Source organism: Anoplolepis gracilipes, chromosome 5 (assembly GCF_047496725.1).
Source record: "Anoplolepis gracilipes chromosome 5, ASM4749672v1, whole genome shotgun sequence".
In the NCBI taxonomy this organism is placed as follows: Eukaryota; Metazoa; Arthropoda; class Insecta; order Hymenoptera; family Formicidae; genus Anoplolepis; species Anoplolepis gracilipes.
In genome coordinates, this window is record NC_132974.1 from 10,236,200 (window position 1) to 10,260,833 (window position 24,634).

General features: G+C 31.6%; 3 protein-coding genes across 5 annotated transcripts; 1 reads left to right on the top strand and 2 right to left on the bottom strand.

Moving 5' to 3' along the window:
• Positions 1-1,184: 1,184 nt before the first annotated feature.
• On the bottom strand, positions 1,185-12,530 carry Atpcl (ATP-citrate synthase). Of its 3 annotated transcripts, none has more exons than XM_072892674.1 (11): positions 12,200-12,530; positions 6,624-6,980; positions 5,652-5,845; positions 5,258-5,568; positions 4,858-5,176; positions 4,355-4,781; positions 3,917-4,242; positions 3,306-3,825; positions 2,646-2,951; positions 2,142-2,559; positions 1,185-1,948 (listed from the first exon to the last, which is right to left on the bottom strand). In XM_072892674.1, the coding sequence occupies exons 2-11, from the start codon at positions 6,963-6,965 to the stop codon at positions 1,857-1,859; spliced, it is 3,255 nt and encodes a 1,084-aa protein (XP_072748775.1). In that variant the 5' UTR covers positions 6,966-6,980; positions 12,200-12,530; the 3' UTR covers positions 1,185-1,856. The 3 variants fall into 3 exon arrangements, with proteins under 3 accessions (XP_072748775.1, XP_072748777.1, XP_072748776.1); XM_072892676.1 differs by lacking the exon at positions 12,200-12,530 and adding an exon at positions 10,132-10,286; XM_072892675.1 differs by lacking the exon at positions 12,200-12,530 and adding an exon at positions 8,069-8,200.
• A 568-nt stretch (positions 12,531-13,098) lies between these two features.
• Positions 13,099-15,777, bottom strand: LOC140666002 (serine/threonine-protein kinase 16). Its single transcript, XM_072892685.1, has 6 exons — positions 15,540-15,777; positions 15,033-15,267; positions 14,733-14,937; positions 14,497-14,651; positions 14,195-14,329; positions 13,099-13,470 (listed from the first exon to the last, which is right to left on the bottom strand). The coding sequence occupies exons 1-6, from the start codon at positions 15,647-15,649 to the stop codon at positions 13,354-13,356; spliced, it is 957 nt and encodes a 318-aa protein (XP_072748786.1). The 5' UTR covers positions 15,650-15,777; the 3' UTR covers positions 13,099-13,353.
• A 334-nt stretch (positions 15,778-16,111) lies between these two features.
• Positions 16,112-23,129, top strand: LOC140666003 (probable maleylacetoacetate isomerase 2). Its single transcript, XM_072892686.1, has 5 exons — positions 16,112-16,272; positions 17,505-17,556; positions 17,851-17,999; positions 18,083-18,287; positions 18,699-23,129. Exons 1-5 carry the CDS (start codon positions 16,255-16,257, stop codon positions 18,926-18,928), a joined length of 654 nt encoding a protein of 217 aa, XP_072748787.1. The 5' UTR covers positions 16,112-16,254; the 3' UTR covers positions 18,929-23,129.
• Positions 23,130-24,634: the final 1,505 nt, after the last annotated feature.

Consider the following 24,634-nt stretch of genomic DNA (forward strand, 5'->3'; position numbering starts at 1 on the left):
GCGACAAACAAAACATTAACCAGACTAATAGTTTTACAGTCTATATGACCTAGAAAATTGGATGATATCTAGATACGTTTTATATTTAAAATTAGCTAAACCGAAACAGAAAAATAATTAGTGATGCCTGGTATATATTGTTTTGTCCTTGTGTGTACTACTTATCAAATGTCAAAAGAAAAGAAAGAATATGATATTGAATGGAATCAACTTTAAGTTGCCCCTATTTAGACAGACATTCGCTCTACATAATTTACGTAATGTACAATAACTCTGTGATTAATATCAAATATATGTAACAACATGTCATCTTTTATATTAGATCCTTGAATATATAATACTTGCTTTTGCTGGACGACGGTTTCACGAATGGCGGAAATAAAATTTACAAGACGCAATTCTGATGTTATAAAAGTTAAATAATACAAAAGTTTCGATAAAATCGATGATGGATTATGATTTAATGTTTTCCAAAGAAAGAAACTTAAAAATTGAGAACGGAAAGGGAAGCTTACAATTAATTTAAAGATCAGGAATAGTGTTGGGATAGAAATTGAATTCTAATCAATGTTATAATCGTAGATGCGAAGCTAATGTTCCCGAGAGATAGAACAGTAGTTTGATACAAAATTTTATAGACAAAGTCTCGATATGTGTGTAATTAATCGTTCAAAAATTAACTGAAGATATAATTATTAAAGATAGAGAAATAATATATAAATGTATAAAGATAATATAGAAATATTATCATGGAAATTAGAACAAGAATAAGATTCGCACAATTTCTTAATTTTTACGTTTCAGAATTCAATACGGTGTTAGAGTGAAAAAAAACAAGGAATTTCGACTTTTAGAGAACTGCAAGATTTATTTCTTAAATTACAATGTTGCTTTAAAAAATAATATATATGTCTACTTATTATATAATTTGTTGTAAAATATATAACAATTTTGTCTAGTTGATATTTCGAAACATTACTATATTTTACGGTCTAGTGTAGATGAAATTTTGCATCTTATAATTTTAATCTTGAACAGAAAATCAAACATTTGCAGGTACTGAATTTTGTATAAATTAAAAAACATTTCTATTTTTTCATAATAAAAAAAAGGTCTTATTATAACATCTCTGCAGTTCTCTACAGAAGAAAAATATTATATTAAATAAAAACTGGAACACAGTGTACATTCATAAATATATATTTACTATCTTCTTTATAATTCATATTAGAATTGTGTACGTGAAAAAGAGAAACAAGGATTAGTAATCTTATAATAAAAATTCGGATGATAATGTCGATTAAAATCAAAACTAATCATTTTTTTAAAATAAAGTCTTGAATCAATTTCAGTTTCGAATCTATTTGCACGAAAATGCACTTTGTGGAATGTGATATTGGAATATGAAAATTTGTTTTCATCTACATTGAATTACAAGACTATAATTATACGATATATCGTTGTTTAATGCTTTCTTGTAATATAAATCTGACTTATAATTTTCTAATTAGGTATAATTAATCGATGTTACAATATTTTAATTGTAATTAAAAGATTGAAATCAATATATAACTAACACAAGATATTACATATTAATATAAGAGAATAAGTTAAATTTAGAATAAATTTTATTTTTAAAAATAACGATATAATATTTTTCAGTGCACTGTGCGATGTGCAATCTAATTTCGCGTGCATTGATCTTAATTGGCAATTGATCGATTAATCGATCATGATAATAGGACGACAATTAATGTTCTTCTATATTTTAAACTCATTTATCTTTAAGGTTTTCGAACTAAGTGATTAACAACGAGACATTAAGCACTATATATCGTGCGCTCGTTTCATAGTTTTCAATTATATTGTTCAGGTAGTACGTAAGAAATATCATCCCACGGATGGCGATAAAGGCCTTGCTTTAATCTCCTCTGGTCCATATAATGACCTAAAAGAAAAATTTGTTTATTAGAAATTAATGATATTTATATTATCTTTTCATGTAATGAAAGCACATAATGTATATAACGTAGAATAATAAAATGTAAGATATATGTAGGGTAATATAATAATATTAATATAAATATAAACAATATAATATATAATAATTAATATAAATATACATGCATATATAACCGTACCGATAAATCCTATACTTCGACCAAGGATGAAAAGACTATTTATGGCACCTATTTCAATATATTCTTGCGCCTCTTCTCTCGTAAAACTACCACTGTTCCGTAGCATATCGACAAAAGCGCTGGCGATAATTCCATCCACATTAAGAATTAAATTAGGTTTCTTGCTGGTCGTTATTTTCTCAACCTCCAAGGCATATTCAACCAAAGGTTTCGCCGGAAAATTTTCCAACACAAATTCCTTGATAAGCTTGACACGCATATCTGGATTATTAATCGACTTGACACGATGACCGATACCCATAATTAGTTTGCCCTTTTTACGCGTGTTATTTACAAATTCTTGCGGATGTAGACCAGCGTCGTATGCCTCGGAAAACATGCGAGCCGCGCCGTCTAAGGCACCACCGAAACGATCACCCTGTAAATTAATATCTTTTTCGAATCCAAGTATCTCTCGAAGAAACGTACATCCCCTTCGTTAAGTTTCCCGTACTCTTTACTTACGATTGTCAAAAGTCCGGAAACGAGAGAGCTGACTAAATCTTTTCCAGCGCGCGCGCAAACGATGGTATTGTGAGCCCCAGAAACAGCCGGACCGTGATCAGCTGTGAGCATCAACGACATTTCGAGAAATTTACAGTAAGTTGGGGGTAAGCAACGCTGAAACCACAAAAGTGACACGACACCGCCGATGCCCACGTTTTGCTTCAGCACTTCAGTTACAGGCATACCAGCGTACAATAATTCCTGTCCACGTTCATCGCAAATAGAGGTCATAAATGACGCAGGTTTACGTATTAGACCAAGTTCCTGTTTATACAATACATACATAAGTATTATTATTATATATACATAATGATTTAATCTTCAATTATTTAAAAAAAAAATGACAATTACATATGCAAAAACTTATTTACTATAACAAATAGTTTTAATCAAATAATATGACAACGTTAAAGTACATAATATTGTCATATATGGAAGAGAAATAAGAGATGAGAAAAAAAATACTTCATTTATTTAATTTTGTTGAAAACGAGAAAAACAATTGATCTGTGACACACATTTCCTTAACACACATAAATTAGCTTTATAAATGTTATATCACTTTTCTTTCTTGATAACGAAAATATTATATAGTAGATCAATATAGATAAAACTTACCCTGGCCCAATTATAATCCATTGGTACTGTCGGTGGTGGAACTTCGGGTTTCGGTACTATTGTGCCGTCTTTCACCAGCTTTTCGTAAACGTTTTGTATGAGATCACCGAGAGTGTCAAAGCTGTCCGGGACGTACGCACCGGCGGCCTTCAACGCTGCGTTTTTCGCGGAAGCTGTTTCAAGATTGGAATGCGCGATTGAGCCAGCATGGCCAAACTGCACTTCGGAGTTGAACATACTGGCACAAGTACCGATGCACCAAGCCACCAACGGCTTTGTAATCTTGCGATTTTTCAACGCTTCGCATACTTCGTATTCCTCGACACCGCCGACTTCTCCAAGCAGTACGATCAGTTCCGCGTCTGGATTATTTTGATAACGCATTATGTGATCCATGAAAGTAGTTCCCGGATATCGATCTCCACCGATAGCGACACCTTCTAGTACACCGTTGGAAGCCTTTGAGATAATGTTATTTAACTCGTTTGACATGCCACCGGAACGAGAAACGTAAGCGACACTGAAAATAACGTTCTTTGTGAGTCAACATTGTCGTCGTTGTTGTTAATCAATCGATTTTCATAATTGTCATATACGCTACAGTATATTACCTGCCAGGTCTATATAATTTGCTATGCAGAATATTATCCATCATTCCACCGGTATTACCGATCTTAAAGCAGCCCGGTTTCACTCCTCCCACAGTCGCTGGTCCGATTATAGTCACATTTTTTCGTTGCGCCGCTAAGATTAATTTTCTAGTCATATTTTCAGGTATACCTTCCGCAATTATTGCAATCGTTCTGATTTGCGGAAATTGCAATGTTTCCATAGTACTTTCATAGGCGGATCTTAGAGAGGCAAATGTAACCATTACATCCGCATCGGTATGCTTAGCCATAGCGTCTTTCATTTGTTTATAGACAGGGATGAGGACCTATTTAAAAAAAAAAAATTAAATATAACCATCAATATTTTACGATTATTCTCATTATAAACTTATTAAAATGCTTTTTGTTGTTGATTCTTTATCCCTATTCAAAACTCACCTCCTTATGGCCCCAGTAAAATTTTTGCTTGTGATCACCAGTAAACGGATAAACAATAGCAGCAACAGATGGCTCAAATCTTCGACAAACAAAATCAAAATCCAACATACTCTGTACAGCCCTCGTCTGCATACCCCAGATGATAGATTTCGTTTTATTACTGAAAAGTTGTCTGTTGTCCGAATCTACTGCATCAGTAGCTCTTAGTTTAGGTTGCTCTAATGGTAATTTATTTTTGGACGGTGTAGATGGTGGTCCGACATCCTGTCCGGAAGGCAAGAGAAAGTTTGCAGTTGAAAATTCTTGAGCTTCTGGATCAGGGATCGGTTTCTTTCCTAATGCCATAGCGCATATGGCTGTCATATGCGTCTCGGGACCGAATACATAAACGGGAATCCCTAACCGTCTACCAACTTCCCGTATTATTCTATTAAGAATAATATTCTTTTAAAAATAATATTTTATTTTTTTTATTGATCATATAAAAAGTTTCTTTCTTTCACCTTAAACCCTCTTGATAATTAGGTCCGGCTCGTCTTACAAAAATTCGTATATCATGCTCCACCAATTTAGGCTGATATTCCTGAAGGGCCTTAACAATTCCTTTAAATGTTGCAGCTACATTTGTAAAGTTAGCAATTCCGCCTCCTATAATGAGCACTTTGCCATCGGCACGCTTTGTTTTCGTCATCAAACTTAAAATAGTTTTTGCGTATTCGTAAGTTTGTTGTTCGCTAGGAGCGCCAGAGTATTCGCCGTAATTCGCCAACTCATCCGCTGCACCCAAGTCGCAAATCGTATCCGAATATATTACAGACGCACCTGTAATCAATCATCAATCTATAGTATTTTATATAAATTAGCCACGAAATAATAAGTTTTTATATATAAACATCTACCGACCACCACCAGCAACCATTGTCCATATGCGGCCGTTTGGATTAAGAATCGTCAATTTTAAACTGGCGCCTGACTTGGCATCCAAATCGGCTATGTAGGCCTCTTCTGGATAAGCATCCCTTCCAAATGGTGGTGGATAATCGATTTCACCCCAATCCGGTTTACATACGAAATCTGCCGTAGTGTCCAGTTTGGCTGCGAGATCAAGAATATAGATCGCGGAGTCTGTTACCACCAACGGATTGATCTCCATGTATGTAAAATATAAATTAATGTAAAGCTTATAAAGAGATTCTATGAATTCAGCAATCATCCTGTATTAGAAAAAAAAACTTATATAAATAACCAAAATTTTAATCAGTTTATAATTATTTACAATGATTATAGGCATCATTACACTTTTTTATCGTCTGTGACATTAGACAGAAGTCTATTAATCAACGTAGCTCGATCGGGCAACTCGCCGCCAACTGGTATGTCTAATTTCAAAGCTTTAGCATCGACATCTCCGATATCGACACCTCCCTGATGATGAAATAGTATAGTGTCAGCTTTACGATGAGAATAAATACAGATATAAACTTCCTCTTCCTGTAACGTAAATAAGTACAATGCACCAAATGCTACAAAAATATCTAAAAGTATGAAATAACATCTATTTTTAGCATAATTGAAATATACGCATGTCTAGACAAATCACTAAACAAATTCTTTCCAAAAAAAAGTTATTGTATAAAAGAAATGTTTTATATGTATTTTATTGATTGAACATGTTTTTCCTACAAAAATATTGATATCATAAATAAAATTGTCACCTACACATGAGGTAATAAAAATTATATATAAAATTTAATTTATTCACTACTACATATCATTACTATATTCCATTAAAGTGCAATATTTTATACCGCGTACTTTACATGAGTACATATTTGTGTGCTTTAATATATGATTATCAACTTCAAAAGATATTTTAAAATAAAATATTTAAATAAAATATTCTAAAAGCACAATACGATTATACATGTACGTATATATCAATACAAAGTTGATAGAATTGATTAAAAATAAGAAACTTTAATATAAAAAAACTTTGCGTTGTTAATTTTCATTTTTGCATCATATTTTAATTATTTGCAACATTTGAATATTTTTAATAATAATTTTTATTTATATAATAATCGCGATGTTATTTTTGATTGACAAAGAAACATCAGATGTTTTGTATTAAATTTTTTAATTCTTTCTTTATCTACTTTATATTAATATATTATGTATATAATTTTACATAAATTTTACACAAATTTTGATTTTTCAAAAGATAGGCATTTAGAGAAATCATATATAAAAAAATACAAAAAAGCCTTACCGGTTTGTGCGGAACGAATGGTTCGATTATAAATGTTTTTAACTTTCCAGTCGCTTTGCCAACGCGTTGCTCTTTATTCATGCGTTGCTCCACCCATTTTTGTACCGTAGATAAATCTGCATTCACTTTGATTAATCCGAGTTTTCCTCGGCGCTTAATTAGTTGATCTGGTTTTACGACTAGTTTCTCCGTCTTGATCCACGGATATTCGTTGGCAACATCGATCCAATTTGTATTTTCCGTAATAGGTACAAATCTACATTTCGCTACTTTTGTTCCAGGAGAAAGCTTACGATTAATTAAATCCTTTCCGGTCGCCTCGCGAATTGCCTTTGCTGCCATTTTCTTTTACAATTCCTGTCAACCGATCAAAATAAATAAATTCACAATATTATTCAGATATTATGTGAAGGATATTTGGACGATACATTGCTAAATAATACATATGAGGATATGGAAGATAATTTGTCCATAAAAATTTATTTCTACGAAAAAATGCACTTGAGCGAAAAAGATTTATTATTAATGTAATATACTTAACATATTTTTAAAAATATGTTAAGTAATAATGTAAACTTTAATGTTATACATATTACAAAATGATCTTAAAAAATATTCAAATTGTATTATCTTTTTCACTCGTACTTTCTTGCGTAACTAATTATATCACGTGATCAACACGTACAATTCAATTATAGGTATATTCCTTTGCGATGAATGCAAATAATAATATATTTAATAATATATTCCTTTGTGATATAAATGCAGATAATTGGCTGCTTGAGATATATAATTTAAATTGAGAGAAGTTAGAATTTCATGTAAATGCAAAACATGCATTTAATAATGTTCTCTATGATAACTGATCTATTCAATATTAACCTTAAGATAAGATTAATAAATTATTGAATTAATAAATTTATCATTATTAATTTTTAATCTACTTAGATTTATTTTTTTGCGTATGCGACCTTGCGCTCAGTTCTTATTAGCTATCGTTAATTTTCGTAATTTATTTGTCATACTTATTGTTAAGACTTTTCGACCTTTATTTGATCGTAAGAAAAAATTTCCGAAACTGAAATTGTATAATAGAACTTTTACAAATAAATGGCTCCTTCGATTATTTTTTGTATTAAAATTATTACGATAAATGAATATTTCTCGAGGAGTTGGTCACTGAGGTAATTTTTGTACATGGGCTAGGTAATTTAGCGGCAATCCCAGCAAAATTCTGGGTAATCCAAGGTTATTTTTAGTAAATCTAAATAATTTTTAGCGTTAAAATAATAGTAAAGTAAAATTTCTTTTTCAAAATTTATTTTTAATTTGAGATACTTAGGTAATCTTAAGTAATCCGAGGTATAATTTAAAGGTAATCCGTATCAAAGGGTAATTTTTATATATTATAACTGTTAGTGACCAACCCCTCGATATTTCTCTACCTGTGAAAACGTTTGATTTCACGTGGACGTCGTTGTTTTTGCCGTCACTCGCGATACTTAACTGTGAATGTTCAATGTGAATCACGATAATATGTAATACTGCCATATTCCCGCATGATATCGCAAGATATCGTACGATTTTACGAAGACTCTTTTTATGATACGTTTTGTACTCCATCCTCTATCTCTCTCTCTCTCTCTTATACTTTATCTCACGTTTATGTCACATATGTATATGTGTTCAAATGTATATAGCTTGCTTACGAATATCGCACAGAAATAGAATATATCGATATCACATGTCTTTCTTGTGATCCTCTATAAAAAATGTACAGTCGAGACGGATAATTAATCACGTGATTAATGGCGTGACATAATTTCAATTAATATCTTTAATAAATTTTGTGGCACGATTATTAATATGTATAAGTATCCGTTATCTATCTCTGATTTTAGTATATGCGAAAGAGAGATCATTTCTTTCTCATAACTTTACATCTTAAAATGTGAAATTTTAGAGTAGTATAACATAAAACTAAAGATAAAATAAAATTCTAAAATAAAAAATAATATATGATCTATTTATATTACAAATTGAAGTAAACTTTAGCATCTCCTCTCTCCAATAAACTTGATTTTGACGTCCAACCTTGAGTAACTTTAGAAAGGATTTTAAAGATAAAATATCAAGGTTTTAAAGAAAAATACGCCAATGTAAAAATTTATTTTTATAAAGTTTTTTTCTCTTATTTTCAGCTTTTTTACATGTGCTCATGCACATTTAAATATTTACATAAATTATTAAGATATAGAAAACAAAGATTTATTTAATTTAGCAATTTTTTTTATTAAAATGTAAGACGTGAGGCTGATGTTTTTTTGTAGAAATTCATTTGAGACTTCCAATTTTCAATAATTTTTTATTTATATATTATTATTTTTAACAATTCTTTAAAAGTTCTTTTTAAGTTAAAGTTTTGACAGTTAAAACTAAAAAAAATGACTCAGAATAAACTAAAAAATTAAATATCTATGCATTGCTTTATAAAAATTCTCTCTTTTCAAATTCTAAAAGCTTTATATGCTACATTTCTACATAAGTTATAAAAAAATGTTTAAGAGCAAAAAATATCGATTACCTATAATTGAAAAGAGACAAAAAAAACATTGTACACATCGAAATGAAGTATTAATAAATATGACTGTACACGCGAATCCTATATTTTAGTTTTGTAAATACTAGTTTACACCTTTTAGCACCGCTGAATAAAATTAAATCTGTTTTTCCTAGATACACTTAATTTTTTCTCGATAATTACGTATTCGCTCGGCAATTCTTTTGCAATTATACCAGTTCTTAATGTGTAAATACTATAATATATGATTTTAAAAACTCGCGGAAGAAATTGTAATAATAATTATAAATATAAAATCGTTAATTATCGAACCGTGAAATATCGCCAATATATCATTATTATAAGTTTACGCATCGAGAAAATCGGTCTTTCCGTTATACGCATTTCATACAGCGGAGAGACGGTCGTGATAAAAGAGATAATTAGCTATATACATAAAATATATCGATTAAAATTACATATATCTTATTGTACATTATTATGTAATTGTAGAATAAAATGCAGATTTTTTGTTTGCATACAATTACCATATAATGTGCACATAACTTCTTTTATACGCGTTTTTCTCACTTTGTCACCGATACATACATATATTATACAAGGTCATTATGCATATTATGCTGACAGTAAATGGTAGCAAGAGGCCATTGATAGGACGCGGCATATAATGTCATATAACATTGTAGTATCGAAATATTCAATATTTTTTTTCACCAGATTCTTTAATCATTGACTCAAACAAGCTAAATTTTAAGTGGAAAGAAAAAAGCGAAAATTCATCATGGAAGATGCAAATTCAAATCCTTGTCAAATATCTGTTCATTTTCGATGCCAGAAAATGTGATTCGATTAAATAACACTAATTTATGTTTCGCCTATTTACTCGTTTTCGATAGATGAAAAGGGAAAGTCAGAGTCAAAACTTACACACAGATATAAACAAGCACTTAAATTAATTTTAAATAACTGCGTCTGCACGTCTTAATACATAACACTCAAATAATTACGAATCAATCGCAGGAAATGTACTGTGTATCACACAGTACACGCATACACAGTATTCCAAGAGCTTTAAAAGATTTATGATTTCGATTATTTCGATTCATACGCGTTGTTTATATAATAATCTCTTAACCGTTTATTGATTTATTAAGTGTTACTAAATAGTCTTTATATGTGTTTTCTCTTCTCATACCATCAAGTGAAGAGTGAAGACTAAGCATATTTTTCGATGAATAGGAGTTATATTGGGAACGAATAAAGAATTCTTCGAAACTGTTTAGCTCTAAAAACATCACTTAAAATGCTCAAGGACAGTAATTTAACATTGTTTTTGTTCTATATATATATATATATATATATATATATATATAATTGAAATAAATTAAAAATAATTCCCGTATGCGTTATACTGACACAATATATATTCACATTTTTAAGCATCAAAAAATTCAAATGATATTTAGGGTTAAATTAATCTTTGTAAAGTTAACATAAATCTATATGTATACACATCTATGTATATATATATTTATCATTACGCAAAACAATCTTTCAATGTTATCTACCTAGAAAAGATAAGAAACACACGTCGTCCGATCGCGAATAAAGAACTGAAATGTCTTTTTTTTTACTTTGCATCTTTAACGATTCTCGCTTGCATAATAGAAAATGTGGAACGTACGTACGTGTACGTAAATGATTAGCATTTCAAATATTATGATAAAACACTATGAGTAGAAATTTTTTAATCTTATTATTAGAAATTCCTAATCAAAGCGGAAGAAACATAGTACATTGTACTATGTGCAGATAGATAAATATCAACATTATTAAAGAAAATTTTTAAATATAACATTAAATAATATATATTCATAATTCTTTTTGGTAAGCTTTTCACGCAAGAGTTTTGTACATTTTAAATAAATGATATACTTATTACAAAAAAATTTTTTTAATTAAAATAAATGATCAAATATCATTCAAAACGTGTTGTTTCAATTATATTAAGTATTATTGGATAATAAATTTACGACAAATCCAAAAGAAACTTTCGATAGTCACTGGAATTAAGAATTCAATATGCTAAAAAATTTAGCAATGTAAAACATTTTTTTTTCAATTTTCTTCATTCCAACCTCAATCGGGGTCAAATATTTCCTCTATTTTATCGTGTAAATATTTCCATTCTTTGTCTACCATATGCGCAAGATAAAAATATCATTATCTAACATTCCGCCTTTCACTCACTTTCTCTAACGTAATCACGTGGTCATCATGCAAATGAGTATAGTGAGAAAGTAGCGAGAGAAAGAGGAAAGAATCTTAGGGTTAAGCAGAAACAGCTGGTTCGAAGAGAATTTCAACAATATAAAAAACAGCTGATTTATAGTGAGAAACGTAGAATATAGGAATGACAGAAAGGCAGAAATAGAATGTGTCAATAATAAATGCCTGATCAATAAGTTCGAAATTTTTAGAAAACAACCGAGAAACGCAATATTTGATTAAAGTATTTATAATTTATATACAAATAATTTTTTTTGTAACTACACACACCAATACACACATATATATATATTGTAACTATAAAATTAATTGTATTTATATTTTATATGTATATATCTTTGACAACTAGTATAATCACTATCACGATATTGAACACTATTTTTTTCCGTTACAACATTTTTTAAAATGTTACAAACGCTAAATTTGTATATAATACCTGAAATATTTATCCGCCGCGCTAATTCATACGAATGTCGTTAATTACTCTTCGTGTCCTATTAATATTCGTGAATGAAAAGTGACGTGGTTGTATCATATGATTGGCGGAACGAAAGCGTCAGTAGCGAGCAGCGAAAGGTTTATCGAAATTCATGATAGAACTGAACGCAGAAGAGGTTAGAAGTCCGGGGTACTCGATATTTATAACAGATTGAAATCTATTATCTTCTCATCGGCAATTAATTGTTTTAACGGACAAGCTACTCACACGTCACAATCGGCACAATCGGCGCAAGCCGGCTTCGTAAAACGTCGAAACTTTGGCAGATCTTGCACAATTTCGAGAGCGATACCGAACGTGCATCCACTTGCTCGCACTGCCGTGAAAAGATTGCTTGAGACTTGAGATTCTCTTCTTGACTGCTTCAAGAAATATTGCCACAATACCGGAACGAAATATAACTTGGGAACTCGCTTTCCCACGAGTCGAACGAAAACAAGCCAAGCGACATTGTGTCTCGCATCGCCTTTATAAATCGTCGATGTAATATAATTAAGACAGTTGGGATAGAAAATGTTAAAAATTCTAATTTTATTCAAAGCTACTGTTTCTAAAAATATCAGCTTTCACGCCCTCACGTTGGTCATGGATGCCATTATAGCGTAACGATAACTGTGACGTCACGGGCAAACGTCATATCGGACGATCTTTTTTCCACGTATGTATGTACAAATACGTGGAACCAGTTGTAGAATCATCTTTTATAGGATTCATCTAGTCGTGTCTTTTAGAATAGAATTAAATTATGATGAAATATAATGATACGTCATAAGACAATTATAAAAATAAAATATAAATATTTTTTCAATTACAAGATTAGAAACAATAATTATTAGTTACATGATCATACAAACTCACCAACAGAGCAATGTAATTTAAATATACTGAATTATTTCTTTAAATATGAAAAGAATTTTTTTGCACTCAAATCGTTTTGAAACAAATTTTTTTCCATTTAACACAATCGCTGATTTAACTGATCACTGTGTATAGAAAAATAAAGAATATATAACATTAATATATACATTTCTGCTCCCACATGTATATATTAAAATATTATTTTTTTTTTACTTATTTTATATGTTTTACATTTTTTGCAAAATTATATACTATAATTATAAATACGTTGTTCTTTTCATTATTATTATTTGTGTAAACTCTGCTTAATTACTTAAAACTCTTTTTTACAAATATAATTATCAATGTATGTGATTGTAATTCACGATATTCTTTCTATATTGCTTATAGGCCTGTATGAATTGATATATAAATGATTCTGACTTTCTCTTTTTTTCGTACACTGTTCAACGTTGCATGATATTTCTTAGAGGCATAGTCTCATTATAGTATCATATCATTGATTATACTCTATTTTCCAATTTGGCAATGGTATCGTGCACACTTTCTATTACACTATATATATATGGACGTTCCATTGGATTGACTTTCAACATTGACAAGATTAAGTTCTGCATATCCTGAAAAAGAAAGAAAAAACAATTTTATCTTTGAAATATTGATATTGTACAAATAAAGCATGAAAAGAAAAAGTCTAATTTTATTTAAAAGTTAAAATAAGAATTATATATTTATATATTTACTATAAATTAAATTTAATAAATCATGTATATATTTATAAAAATGTTTTAAATTAAATACATTTATAAATTTTAATATAAAAAAAGAGAGCAAACACACACTCCCTCTCCCTCTCTCTCTAAATATGATACTTTGAGAGTTTATTATAAACAACAAAAATATATTATTATTTATAATTAATTATTGAAAGTTTGTAATGTAAACTATAATTTTATATATTTTCACATATAATATTATACATTTAATTTTTTAAAATATCTGACCAAAAAAACTAATGATTTTTTTGTGTATTTTTACACAAATGATAATATTTATTTGAATACTACTCAATAAAGAAACAAAGACAATACAATTAGTATCTCATATCATTAATATTTAAATTGTGTGAGAAAATTAACATACAACTAAGTATATAAAAATACTGTTTATTTGAATCAAAAATGTATTTTCTAATTTGTATAAATTTGTTAAAAAAAAAAAAAAAAAATAGATTTAGTAGTAATTTATATATCATCAAGATTCAAATTTTGAAATGTAAAGTTGAAAAATATTACTAATAATAATAATGGTAGATAGATCTATAAGAAACGAAAGACATATTACCTCGTTATATGGGGTATTTTCTGGAAATGTTACATGTGCACTCATCACAGCAAGAGCTACACTATCACCACGTTCGTAAACGGTATCAAAAGGAGATTTAAAGTAACATAATGCATATAATATACATCCCAATGACTGAAAAAGAAGCAAATTTATAATGAAGTCCAGTACACATATAGTTGTAAAACATATAATTGGAAAAATATATTAAAAAAAGTATGAAAGAGAGAGAGAGAGAGAGAGAGAGAGAGAGAGAGAGAGAGAGAGAGAGAGAGAGAGAGAGAGAGAGAGAGAACATTTACCCAAATGTCTGTTCGTTCATCAACCATAGAGTAACTCTCAACGTTGAATAATTCTGGTGCTCTATATGGCATAGAGCATCTCTCGGCTGCTAAATCTTGTAAAACCCGTGCAGCTTGAGTACCACATACTTGAACTTTGGCGGTTGCCATGGAACCTAAACAGATTTAGTATTTGATGAGAAAAGAATTGCCATTTAATAACCAACTGTATTAAGATGTAGTAAAATATAATCTACCTAAATCCATAATGACAGGTGTCCCGTCATCACTAAGAACTATATTTGCAGTTTTCAAATCTCTATGAGCAAGAGGTTCTGGTTTAAGCTCATGAAATGCTTTCACACCTTCGCAAATATGTAAAAAAATGTTGAGAATATCTATAGGACTCATGTAATCGCAATTCTTTGCTCGTCGTTCCAGTTCATTTGCTAAAGTTCCTTTCTGAAACAGCAACAGTATTGATGAGTTCATAAAACAACTGCAACTTATGTGATATAATATATTTCTGTTAAAAAAATCGTGTCAACTTGACTTACGTGATAATACGGTAAAACAATCAACACTTCGCTTGTCGTGTTAAGAATTGGATCTGCTGTACCTATATATGTCGAATCTATGCATTCTATAACATTCGGATGCTTTATCAGCTTATAATACTCAACTTCTTTCACTGCTAATTGTTGGTCCTCTAATCCATAGCAAACAATTTTCTTAATAGCGTATTTTTTGTGCGTAACAACATCCTCGACTAAAAGCACTGTGCTAAACCCACTAAAAAAAAAATAGAAAGTTTTATTACTTGTCATACTTTTTTTGAAAATATTCATTACCTTTGTAACTTATGAAAAACTATGAATATTATCTTTTTTCGCAGAAAAGAAGGGAAAAGATTTTTTTTTATTGAGAAAGATTAGGTTAAATAAATGTTTAGAGAAACTATTTCTACGGATGTTTTATGGGTCATACAAATCATATGGTTATCAACAAAAGTATATAAATTATGAAAAATTATACGTATTAATAAATTTATTTGCTAAACTTGCCCTTCGCCGAGATGTTCACGGACCCTGTATTTTCTCGAGTTTACCGTAATGGTCTCTTTGGCGCATATACAACCCATTCTTAAAATTAAACTTAGACCTAGACTATTCATTTTCACAGTTGTTTATTATCTCATCGCGATAAAAGTCAAAATAAATCTGGCGAGAGAAATATCTCGCCGTTCTTCTTCGCTCAGAGCATACAAACACTTTTGACACTTGACTTGACACTTGACACGTCAATTGTAATTGGGTTAAGTTCGAAATTTTTGGACATTTTTCATATGACGTTTACCAAGCCTAGAAACCCTCCAATCAAAGAGGCTAATTCTCTTTGCGTCCAATCAGATTTAAGGATGTGGTAGTACTGCTAGTGAATTTCTGTGATAGTTTAAAATACTGCCACCATGATCGTACTAAAAATCCAGCAAGAGTCTGAATTCTCTCACCTGATGTACCATCTACATATTCGCGTAGTTCTGCTTATTGGAAAGCCGGGCGGCGATTGGCCGGACGAAATGAAGCGGCGGGAAGTGGGACGGGGAGGAACGGCTGGCAATCGAATAAAAGGGGGAGGAGGTACAATTTCGCGCATTCACCATTCACCGCGATTCCGAATTATTTCTGACAGATTTGCGACGGCAGGTCGCATATCGAGGGTCGCTGGCCGGATAACCGAGAGTGACAGGCGAGTACTATCCGCGACGAAGCCGACGAGATGTCCGTGATGGGTAAGGTAAGTGAATGACGAGGATTTAACCTTCTCACGTACGGTAGGCAAGTGCCGAGAGCAACCGGTTGACGCTGCTCGCTCGCTTTCGCGCTCGGTTTCCTCGCCATAACCGGTTGACACACACCGGGTAGCGAGCCGGCTACACCGGCCACTCGCCTGGAAACCATCCTGTAATTGGCGCCGGAATCGCGATAAGCTCGGATCTCCGGTGTCGTGATCGCGCGAAAATGACCCCTATGTTTAGCCGCGACGACGGACGCTCGGATAATTTGCGGAAAAGTATATTTTCCGTATCGCGTGGACGCGGATAATTGAGCTCTATAGCGATCTCAGTTTCCGATAACGGAATATCGCGAAATATTCTTACCCTTATTTTACTAAGGAAACATCCTCGATGACAATTATAACGCGCCTTGTAATGTACGAGTGTATTGTACTTGTGTGTGTGTGTGTGTGTGTGTGCGTGTGTGAGACGATGAACGGCCGATTGTGCGCGCGCGCTCAACTATTTCGCTCGAAATTCCAGCCGGCGACTGAATGACAACTTGCGAAATGTCAACGTCTAGGCAATCTCAGAACGATGAATTGAAAGAATATGTTTTGAAATCTTAATTTTTCCAAGAGATATTGATACTTCTAAAAAATATATATACATTTTTTTTACATTTATATCTATTATTTACACATATATAATATATAAGTTACTATACGAGTTAAAATACATTACTTTCCGATTTTTTTTTTTTGTTAGAATTTTGCTTCTCCACAAAACTATCGAGATCAGAATAAGCTTTTCATCGCTTATGCTTTTAAAAATATATTATATATGTTTATAATAAATGATTTTTTATGTGTGATTTTACAGAAAACTTTGAAATGTGCAAATTTATTTTTGTACAACTTGGTTTTAAAATTTTTTTTATATTAAAACTTATTTTTTTCTAAACTCAGAAAAATTTATTTTCTCTTCTCCAAAAAATGATTATTCTGACGCGTGAAGTATGTAGCTCCGATTATTTTGCATATTGAGAAATTGACCGTCATTGTAATATCTTGTCAACGGCTGAAACGAAAACGTTATTTAATAAATGCGCGTTTCAACACTCACGACCCGTTTACATCTGCTGGTTGTCAAAAATTTTTGTCTAGCGCCGCGAATCTGGTTTTAATAACCGGCCTTAAGGTCAGATGGTTTTTGCCCTGTATTCACATCTTTTTTCGTTTTCTTTTGATAGCCCGTGCTTTACTCCTATTGGCGGAGTTCATGTTCTTGGAGGGTGAGAATTGGTGAGTGCAAGCTTTGTTTAATAACATTTATTTTTTATATACATATAAATTTCATTTATGTAAAACACACATTAGATACATTTATTTATAGTACCAACTGTACTATAATTTATAATAAATATACAGACAAAAAATTTAAAAGTTGTATTTTGAATTTCGTTCATAGAATCTTGTGTAACAAATTTTCTTATTAAATAATATTATTAGTAGACAGAATTTCAGTAATGCTGTTCAGACAACTTTTCTCTCAACAATATGTTTTAAAAAATCTAATAATAATATATTTATCAATAGCATTGAATCTAAAGGAGATACCATATGACATAAAACCTGTGAGTCTTGTAAAGGGTGGCGGAGAACAACATTCCAATGAATTTCGAGAGATTAATCCAATGGAGCATGTGCCTGCACTCCATATTGACAATCATACATTAATAGAGTCTGTAAGTATACTTGGTTATTTATTATTGGTTACAGCAATTATTCTTCAAAATTTTTAATAATATGAGCGATCTCTTCTCTACAGCTAAATATTCTGCAATATTTGGAAGAGACTAGGCCAAATCGGCCATTGATGCCAGCAGATCCTGTTAAAAGGGCTAGAGTAAGAGAGATTTGCGAGGTGATTGCCAGTGGCATACAACCATTGCAAAATCTTGTTGTTCTAATCTATGTCGGAGAGGAACGTAAAAAAGAATGGGCGCAGCACTGGATCACTAGAGGATTTACAGGTATTTAAATACAGATTAACATAGATTAAATCTTCATACGAGTTTAATAGACTGCAATAAATGATAAACTTTCCTGTTTTCTATAAAAACTTTTGTCTGAGGTTGAAGTAAACAATTTTTATATATAATGATATATAAGTAAGTATATGTTTTATATATACGTAATAATCAATTAACTACAAGTTATATGATTTTTATCCTTGATATCGTCTTTTTACACTTGTAATACAAAGACTACGAAGGTTTGCAATTATAATTATCATACATATATATCTAAGCATATTAGGAAAAAATGTTAGATAACATTGGTATCTCTGGAAAAAGACAGATTAATTGTTGTTAATGAATCAAGTAGCGACAACATATTTGTTCATATAATAATGCTGATACATTAATAATGTTGATTTTCAGCTGTGGAAAAGTTGTTATCGTCGAGTGCGGGTAAATATTGCGTCGGCGACGAGATTACGTTAGCAGACTGTTGCCTAGTGCCACAGATATTTAACGCACGAAGATTTCACGTCGATTTGAGACCTTTCCCGACGATTCTGAGGGTGGACCGTCATTTGGAGCACCATCCGGCCTTTACCGCAGCTCATCCCAATAACCAGCCCGACTGTCCGCCCGAGGCGACCAAGTAGCAAGCGAGGCAGACCACCCTTTTCCTCTTCTAATTCTTTAGGAGAGTGAAAAGAGGTGGTCCAAACATCATGTGGTCTCATAGTGACAAAAGGTGACACGAGATTCATTCATGCGTTCTTTGCATATTTCACGTGCACTTGGGATCGCACCTATCATTTTGATTAATCAAGTTTCTTGTTTCTATATCATAATTAAAATTGTTAAATCTAGAAACGAGAGGATAGCAAAAAATTGCTAAATCAAATACGTAATGAAAATTCATTGCGCGTATCTTTGATTATGCAAGTGGGTTTTTAATCATTACAATAGTGAGCATACGAGAAGGTTGACTTTTAACTCGTACTATCAACCAATATATAACGGTATTTATATACCACCAAGAAAAATTGTCTGATATTGGTTGCACCTTTTATCACTTATGAACTGCATATCGGTACTGAAATGGTTAACCGTTAACAACAAAAGCGAGTATTGGGCGATGATTTTGATTTTAGATCATATCGCTTATGTTTAAAACAACAGACTCGCACCATTTCTGTACTTGCAAGGAAAGGGAAAGAAATATTGGCCTATTTTTTAAGTTTTGTTATGTTTTTATACAATTTTACACGATCGATCGAAATTTATTTTCATGCGGTGTGTATTTTCATACACACGATATTTTACAAAGATATATTATTGACCTATTTTGAATAGGTTCTGTTTTGAAATCAAAAGTTTACTTTTTATATACTTATTATAATTTTTTATTTTTGACTTTTTTACTTACATAGCATAAGAGAAAGAAAAAGAAATGGATGTTGCTATTAAATCCTAGCGAATACCCCGATATTTTCGCTGATATGTAGAGTGATAACTCTCGTATTTACGCGATAATACGAAGCACACACAAATAAATCCATAACGCGAAATGATCAAATATTTGAAGGGAAACGTGTAATAAGGGAATGCGCTCTGCTCAATATCTCCCAGAATACCGACGAAAAAAGTACAAATCGCACATTTTCTTTGATATCCCAGTCGTAGAGTAAGTACATTGATTATTGTTTGTTTTTGTTTTTTTAAATTTTTATTTGCACTTTTGCATTGAAATAGCCAATAATTCCAATATTTGATCGATGTTTACGCTTTATCTTGTTCCAAGATAATTTAATACACAGCAGCCTATGTATAATAAGATATATGTTAAAACAGGTTTTTTTCTCCAAGTGGTTACACTTGACGTCCTTTATATCTTTTTCTTTTTATAAAAGTAATTGAAAAAATTTTTTGCTTATATTTTGAAAACGTTTAAGCAATATTTTCGCAATAAATGCGAATAAGACAAACAGATCGTCGTATTTTTTTTTTTTATATGTGATGCCATGTATATTTTTTTTTTTTTTTTATTGATAAAATGAATTTTTAGGCTTAAACAATATTTCTTTATCAAAAACGTACCAAACTTCTCGACGATACGGTGTATTTTTTAAGACTTATAAAAAACGGATTTGCTACGTAACTATAGTTAGATAATCTGTGATTCGAAATTATGTTGTGCAGAAATATGTTGTCCCCCCGAAGCGAGACGTTGATGCGAAGATTAGAAATGTGCCATTGTAATGCCGTAGTACAATCGCGAACAATTTCAAACACAAACGAGAGAGATACGTGTGTCGACAGAATCAAAGTGTATATTTATACTCTTACAAATAGTTTTCCTGGTTCAGAGCATGTAAACAGAGAGATATCGATATTTTTCACAAATGTTTTTTATAGAATCGTTCTCATTGTAAAGCTGTGTTATATACATAGCCCTCGTGTGCCCTTCGAGAAATTTTATAAATGCAAACGTATCGTTCGTCAAAAAAAGTCAAGTCCTGTAGATATATCGAACACGACCGATCTCTGAAGGCCGATAATCAACTTACACTTGGCATTCTTCCTTATTGCCGCGTTATCCTTCTTCTCCTTGTTTTGCGAACGTTATAACATTTGCACATACTTGGAATTTCACGTATCTTATAAAATCGATGATTTCTCGTATATCGTGCACGTCATAACTGCCTTTTTGAGACTTTGACGAGTACTTCTTCCAGCTGTAGCCTCCAGCCTTCGCAATTATTTTTCTATAGCAGATATAGTATCGTGTAACGAAGGTATTTCTCTTTGTGCACTTTCCAATGGTGGATTAAGGATCAAATCAGTCACAGGGTGTCCCACAGTTAAACCATCAACAAGTTTTGCCAGCGAAAAACATTTCATTATCGCGTTACATTAAAGAAATTAAGTTTGTCACTTTATTTTATTTTAATTCAATGAATACCAAATTAATCTTATCGATAAAATTGAATTTTTATCGCGAATCTTGCATGACACATTTGCTTTCACATTTTCATATGTAATATTTTTATTATAATTTTTTAATAAACCGTTATTCATAAAACACTAACAAAACTGTCGACTGTTTAACTTTGAGACACCTTGTATAAGGATCGTCGCAATTGGAGACGTTGTCCCATGTCGCGCAGTACTTCGAGACGAATAAGAACACGCGTGTTTATACACACGCTCACACATAGACGTATATTAATCGACCGAGTGATTAGATAATAATGTATATAATCTTTGTACGCGAGCCACACATTCCCCTCCCACAGACCCACTCTACAAATATCCGCAGTACCAAGGTTGAAACAACCATACTCGAAATCGATCGAAACTCTCATGCGTGTTTGCTACGTTTTGATAACAGCGCCTATGCATATTATGTGATGATTCGAGAGAGTTATGTGCGTAGAAATGTGCGAGTTAGGAGGATCCTGTCGTAATAAACGACGATCTTTGGCGTTGAATTAAGGGTCAACGGATGAGATCTCGTATCCGAATGTGATCTTACGCCCGTTTATCGAATTTTGTACCCGAGTTACGAGAACTCGTAACGCGACAAGTTAATAATTTTGTCGAAAACGAGCTGTGTTATTTGTAATTATCGCGGTAGCTCTTATATTATAAATATATATATATATATATATATATATATATATATCTTGATAATTAGTTTCGAAAGATTGCAATTCCGTAAGATATAAAGTCGACTTATGATTAAACATTAAACAAAGAATACAATTTTCTCATCTATTTAGCAGCCTCGGAACTTAATTCATGAAAAGATAGAAAGTTGTTTATTATTTAGAATATTAATTTAGTCCTCCTCTCTTTCCAAGAATTCTCTCTGATTTAAATAAGTAACTTGCAAATCTTTTATTTTTACTAAACAAAAAATGTCCCAAACTGCTTTTGTGTTTTTTACTTCTCCCTAAAGAGTAAAATCAACATTTTATTTGTATACTTATCTTTTGTAGAGTCGAGGAGAAGATCTCTTGATTTTTCGATGATTTGATTTTTGTCTTATAATTCTTCTTTTGCTACAGATAAAAAAAGCCCTGCTTCTGTTGATCCTTCTGTAAAGATCCTTCGCTACTTATAGATCTTTCAACGAGCTGGCGTATATCCATATAACATATGCGTGAGAAATATAAAAGCGATGCTCGCATTTTGCAAGAGAGAGAGAGCAATGAAGGAATATCAATTGTATTATTTTTCTTATTGTATACTTAAGTTTCGATCTTCCTTTTCTTCCAGCCGTTATCCACGCATTATGCGTTTTATTTTACAATTTAACTTTAAGAATGTGAGCTTGGTTTTTGTAACGTTCTTACGAATCCATGAATATCGCTGTATAACTCGATCGAAAATAATATGGCAATAAACGCACCATATAATTTTCTCCCGTCGCAATAGTTCTAAATCGATTCTTATATAGACGACGTAACATTTTTTACGCGGAAGGATGCATGTGAGGCCGCTTAGGGTGAACAAATGAGAGCATGTACAATAAATGTAGCGACTGACACGTCGAGCTCTTCGACGCGAGGAAGAGAGTACGAGGGGCGCGTAGATATTTTGTAAGCGAGAAAAAAATAATGTATGTTTACACAATGCTTATAAAAAAAATTCTGTGTCAATAGTGTATGTATAACTACATTCGTGGTAGAGTCGCGAAGGAAAGAGAAAGATCAAAACAGTAAGTGCATTCGTAATTGTACCGTCATTATAGCCGAATAAAGCTACGTTTGGTCTGTAGTGGCATATTTTTTACTATGAGCGAGCTTTGATGTAACAAAAAGGTCTACAAATATATATAAACGCTAATGATTACTTTTAACGTTTCTTATTATGTCCGCCGTGAAAATTTTTGCAAGCTTTATATTTCTCTGCTTTTGCACAATCCTAAATTATTCCCAAGTATAAAAAAAAATTACTTAAATATCCCTTTTTACTATGATTAAATATAATGTTTTTAATGTTCGAGGGATATTTTCGTTGCAACATAAATACATTTATTTATAAAAGAAGCGATAAAAATAAATATCTGACTTACCAATGGAAACTGCATCAAACACTTTACCTTGCTGTGGTTTTCTCGAGTTGTCTCCTTAAAAAGAAAAAAAAAAAATTCTCTTGGACAAATCGAATCGCGTGGAACGATAACTCACGATATTTCGCCATAAATCGATATAAAGTGCGCGCAAGAGCTCGAAATAAACTGTCGGGACTGATTATAATTATCTGTACAAAAATAGTTTTTTATTTCTTACTTCTTTAGAGTTTACATTACATATCTTTCTCTTTTATCAAAAGCTCGATAATATCGTTCGAAATAGACCGTATAACTCGATCGTCGGTGCTCTGCCCGCTGATATCACCTCATCCGTCTTATTTACAAACAATTCGTCGTGTAAAAAAAATACAATCCTTCATTTTCTACTGACTAGTTAGAAGAGACTATAGCGTCTCTTATACGCTCGAGATTGTACACTTAATGGAATGTAAAACGAGAAGAAAAAAAAAAAAGAAAAAAATATGTGTGTATCCATAATTAATTACGACATACTTAATGAGATACACATGTATATATACAAGAAGATACAAATATATATATATATATATATATATATATATATATATTTAAATATATTTAAATATTTAAATATTTTAATATAAAAGCCGTGATATGCGAAACAATTCGCCTGTGTACCTTAACATATCACAAACTTTATTGACAAGGATTTGTTGATATCGACTTATGTCCTCAATCTTGAAATCGACCAGACACGCATATATAATCGCGTTTCACTTGATATTGCCACGAATACTGTATATCTACATCGAACGATTCTCTTTTTCACGCACAATGAAATCTGCGTTTTCTATTTCGCCGCCGCGTAAAGATCTTACAATCTCTGGGATCAACGGTACAGTTGCGAGTACATCGCGTTACACAATATTTTACCGCGAGAGAGACACTATTAAAAATTTCTGCTCGTCCTCCGCGCTTCATTGTGGAAATTAAAATAATAATAGCAATATACACAGAGGATGAACCCTTCAAAAAACATTAATATTAACGATAATTGCAACCTTCCGTCTTTCTCTTTGAAAACAGGTCTCAATTAACTTTAACCGATGTTTAATGGAGATTTTTTTAATAATAATAACATAATTATAAATGCTATGCGCGCGATCTACCCATCTGTACCGTTGTGATATGTTTTGCTTTTTTTCCTTTTTTTTTTCTCTTTTTTTTTTTTGTCGAAATTTGGAAGGCTGTCTCTCGTTCCCGTTCGTCGCGAATCCATCGCAGTCTAATCGTGTGGGATATT

Bases quoted from the DNA above. Each gene is read 5' to 3' on its own strand.
- Atpcl (XM_072892674.1), bottom strand. From the start codon at position 6,965: ATGGCAGCAAAGGCAATTCGCGAGGCGACCGGAAAGGATTTAATTAAT. The intron at 2,560-2,645 runs GTAAGTAAAGAG...ATTAATTTACAG, and splicing joins TTTCCGGACTTTTGACAATC to GGTGATCGTTTCGGTGGTGC. The intron at 1,949-2,141 runs GTACGGTTATAT...TTTTTCTTTTAG, and splicing joins TCGAAGTATAGGATTTATCG to GTCATTATATGGACCAGAGG.
- LOC140666002 (XM_072892685.1), bottom strand. From the start codon at position 15,649: ATGAATAGTCTAGGTCTAAGTTTAATTTTAAGAATGGGTTGTATATGC. The intron at 15,268-15,539 runs GCAAGTTTAGCA...TTTTTTTTTTAG, and splicing joins CGTGAACATCTCGGCGAAGG to TGGGTTTAGCACAGTGCTTT. The intron at 14,330-14,496 runs GTAAATGTTCTC...CTTCTTTTTCAG, and splicing joins ATGAACGAACAGACATTTGG to TCATTGGGATGTATATTATA.
- LOC140666003 (XM_072892686.1), top strand. The intron at 18,000-18,082 runs GTAAGTATACTT...TCTTCTCTACAG, and splicing joins ATCATACATTAATAGAGTCT to CTAAATATTCTGCAATATTT. The intron at 18,288-18,698 runs GTATTTAAATAC...GTTGATTTTCAG, and splicing joins GATCACTAGAGGATTTACAG to CTGTGGAAAAGTTGTTATCG.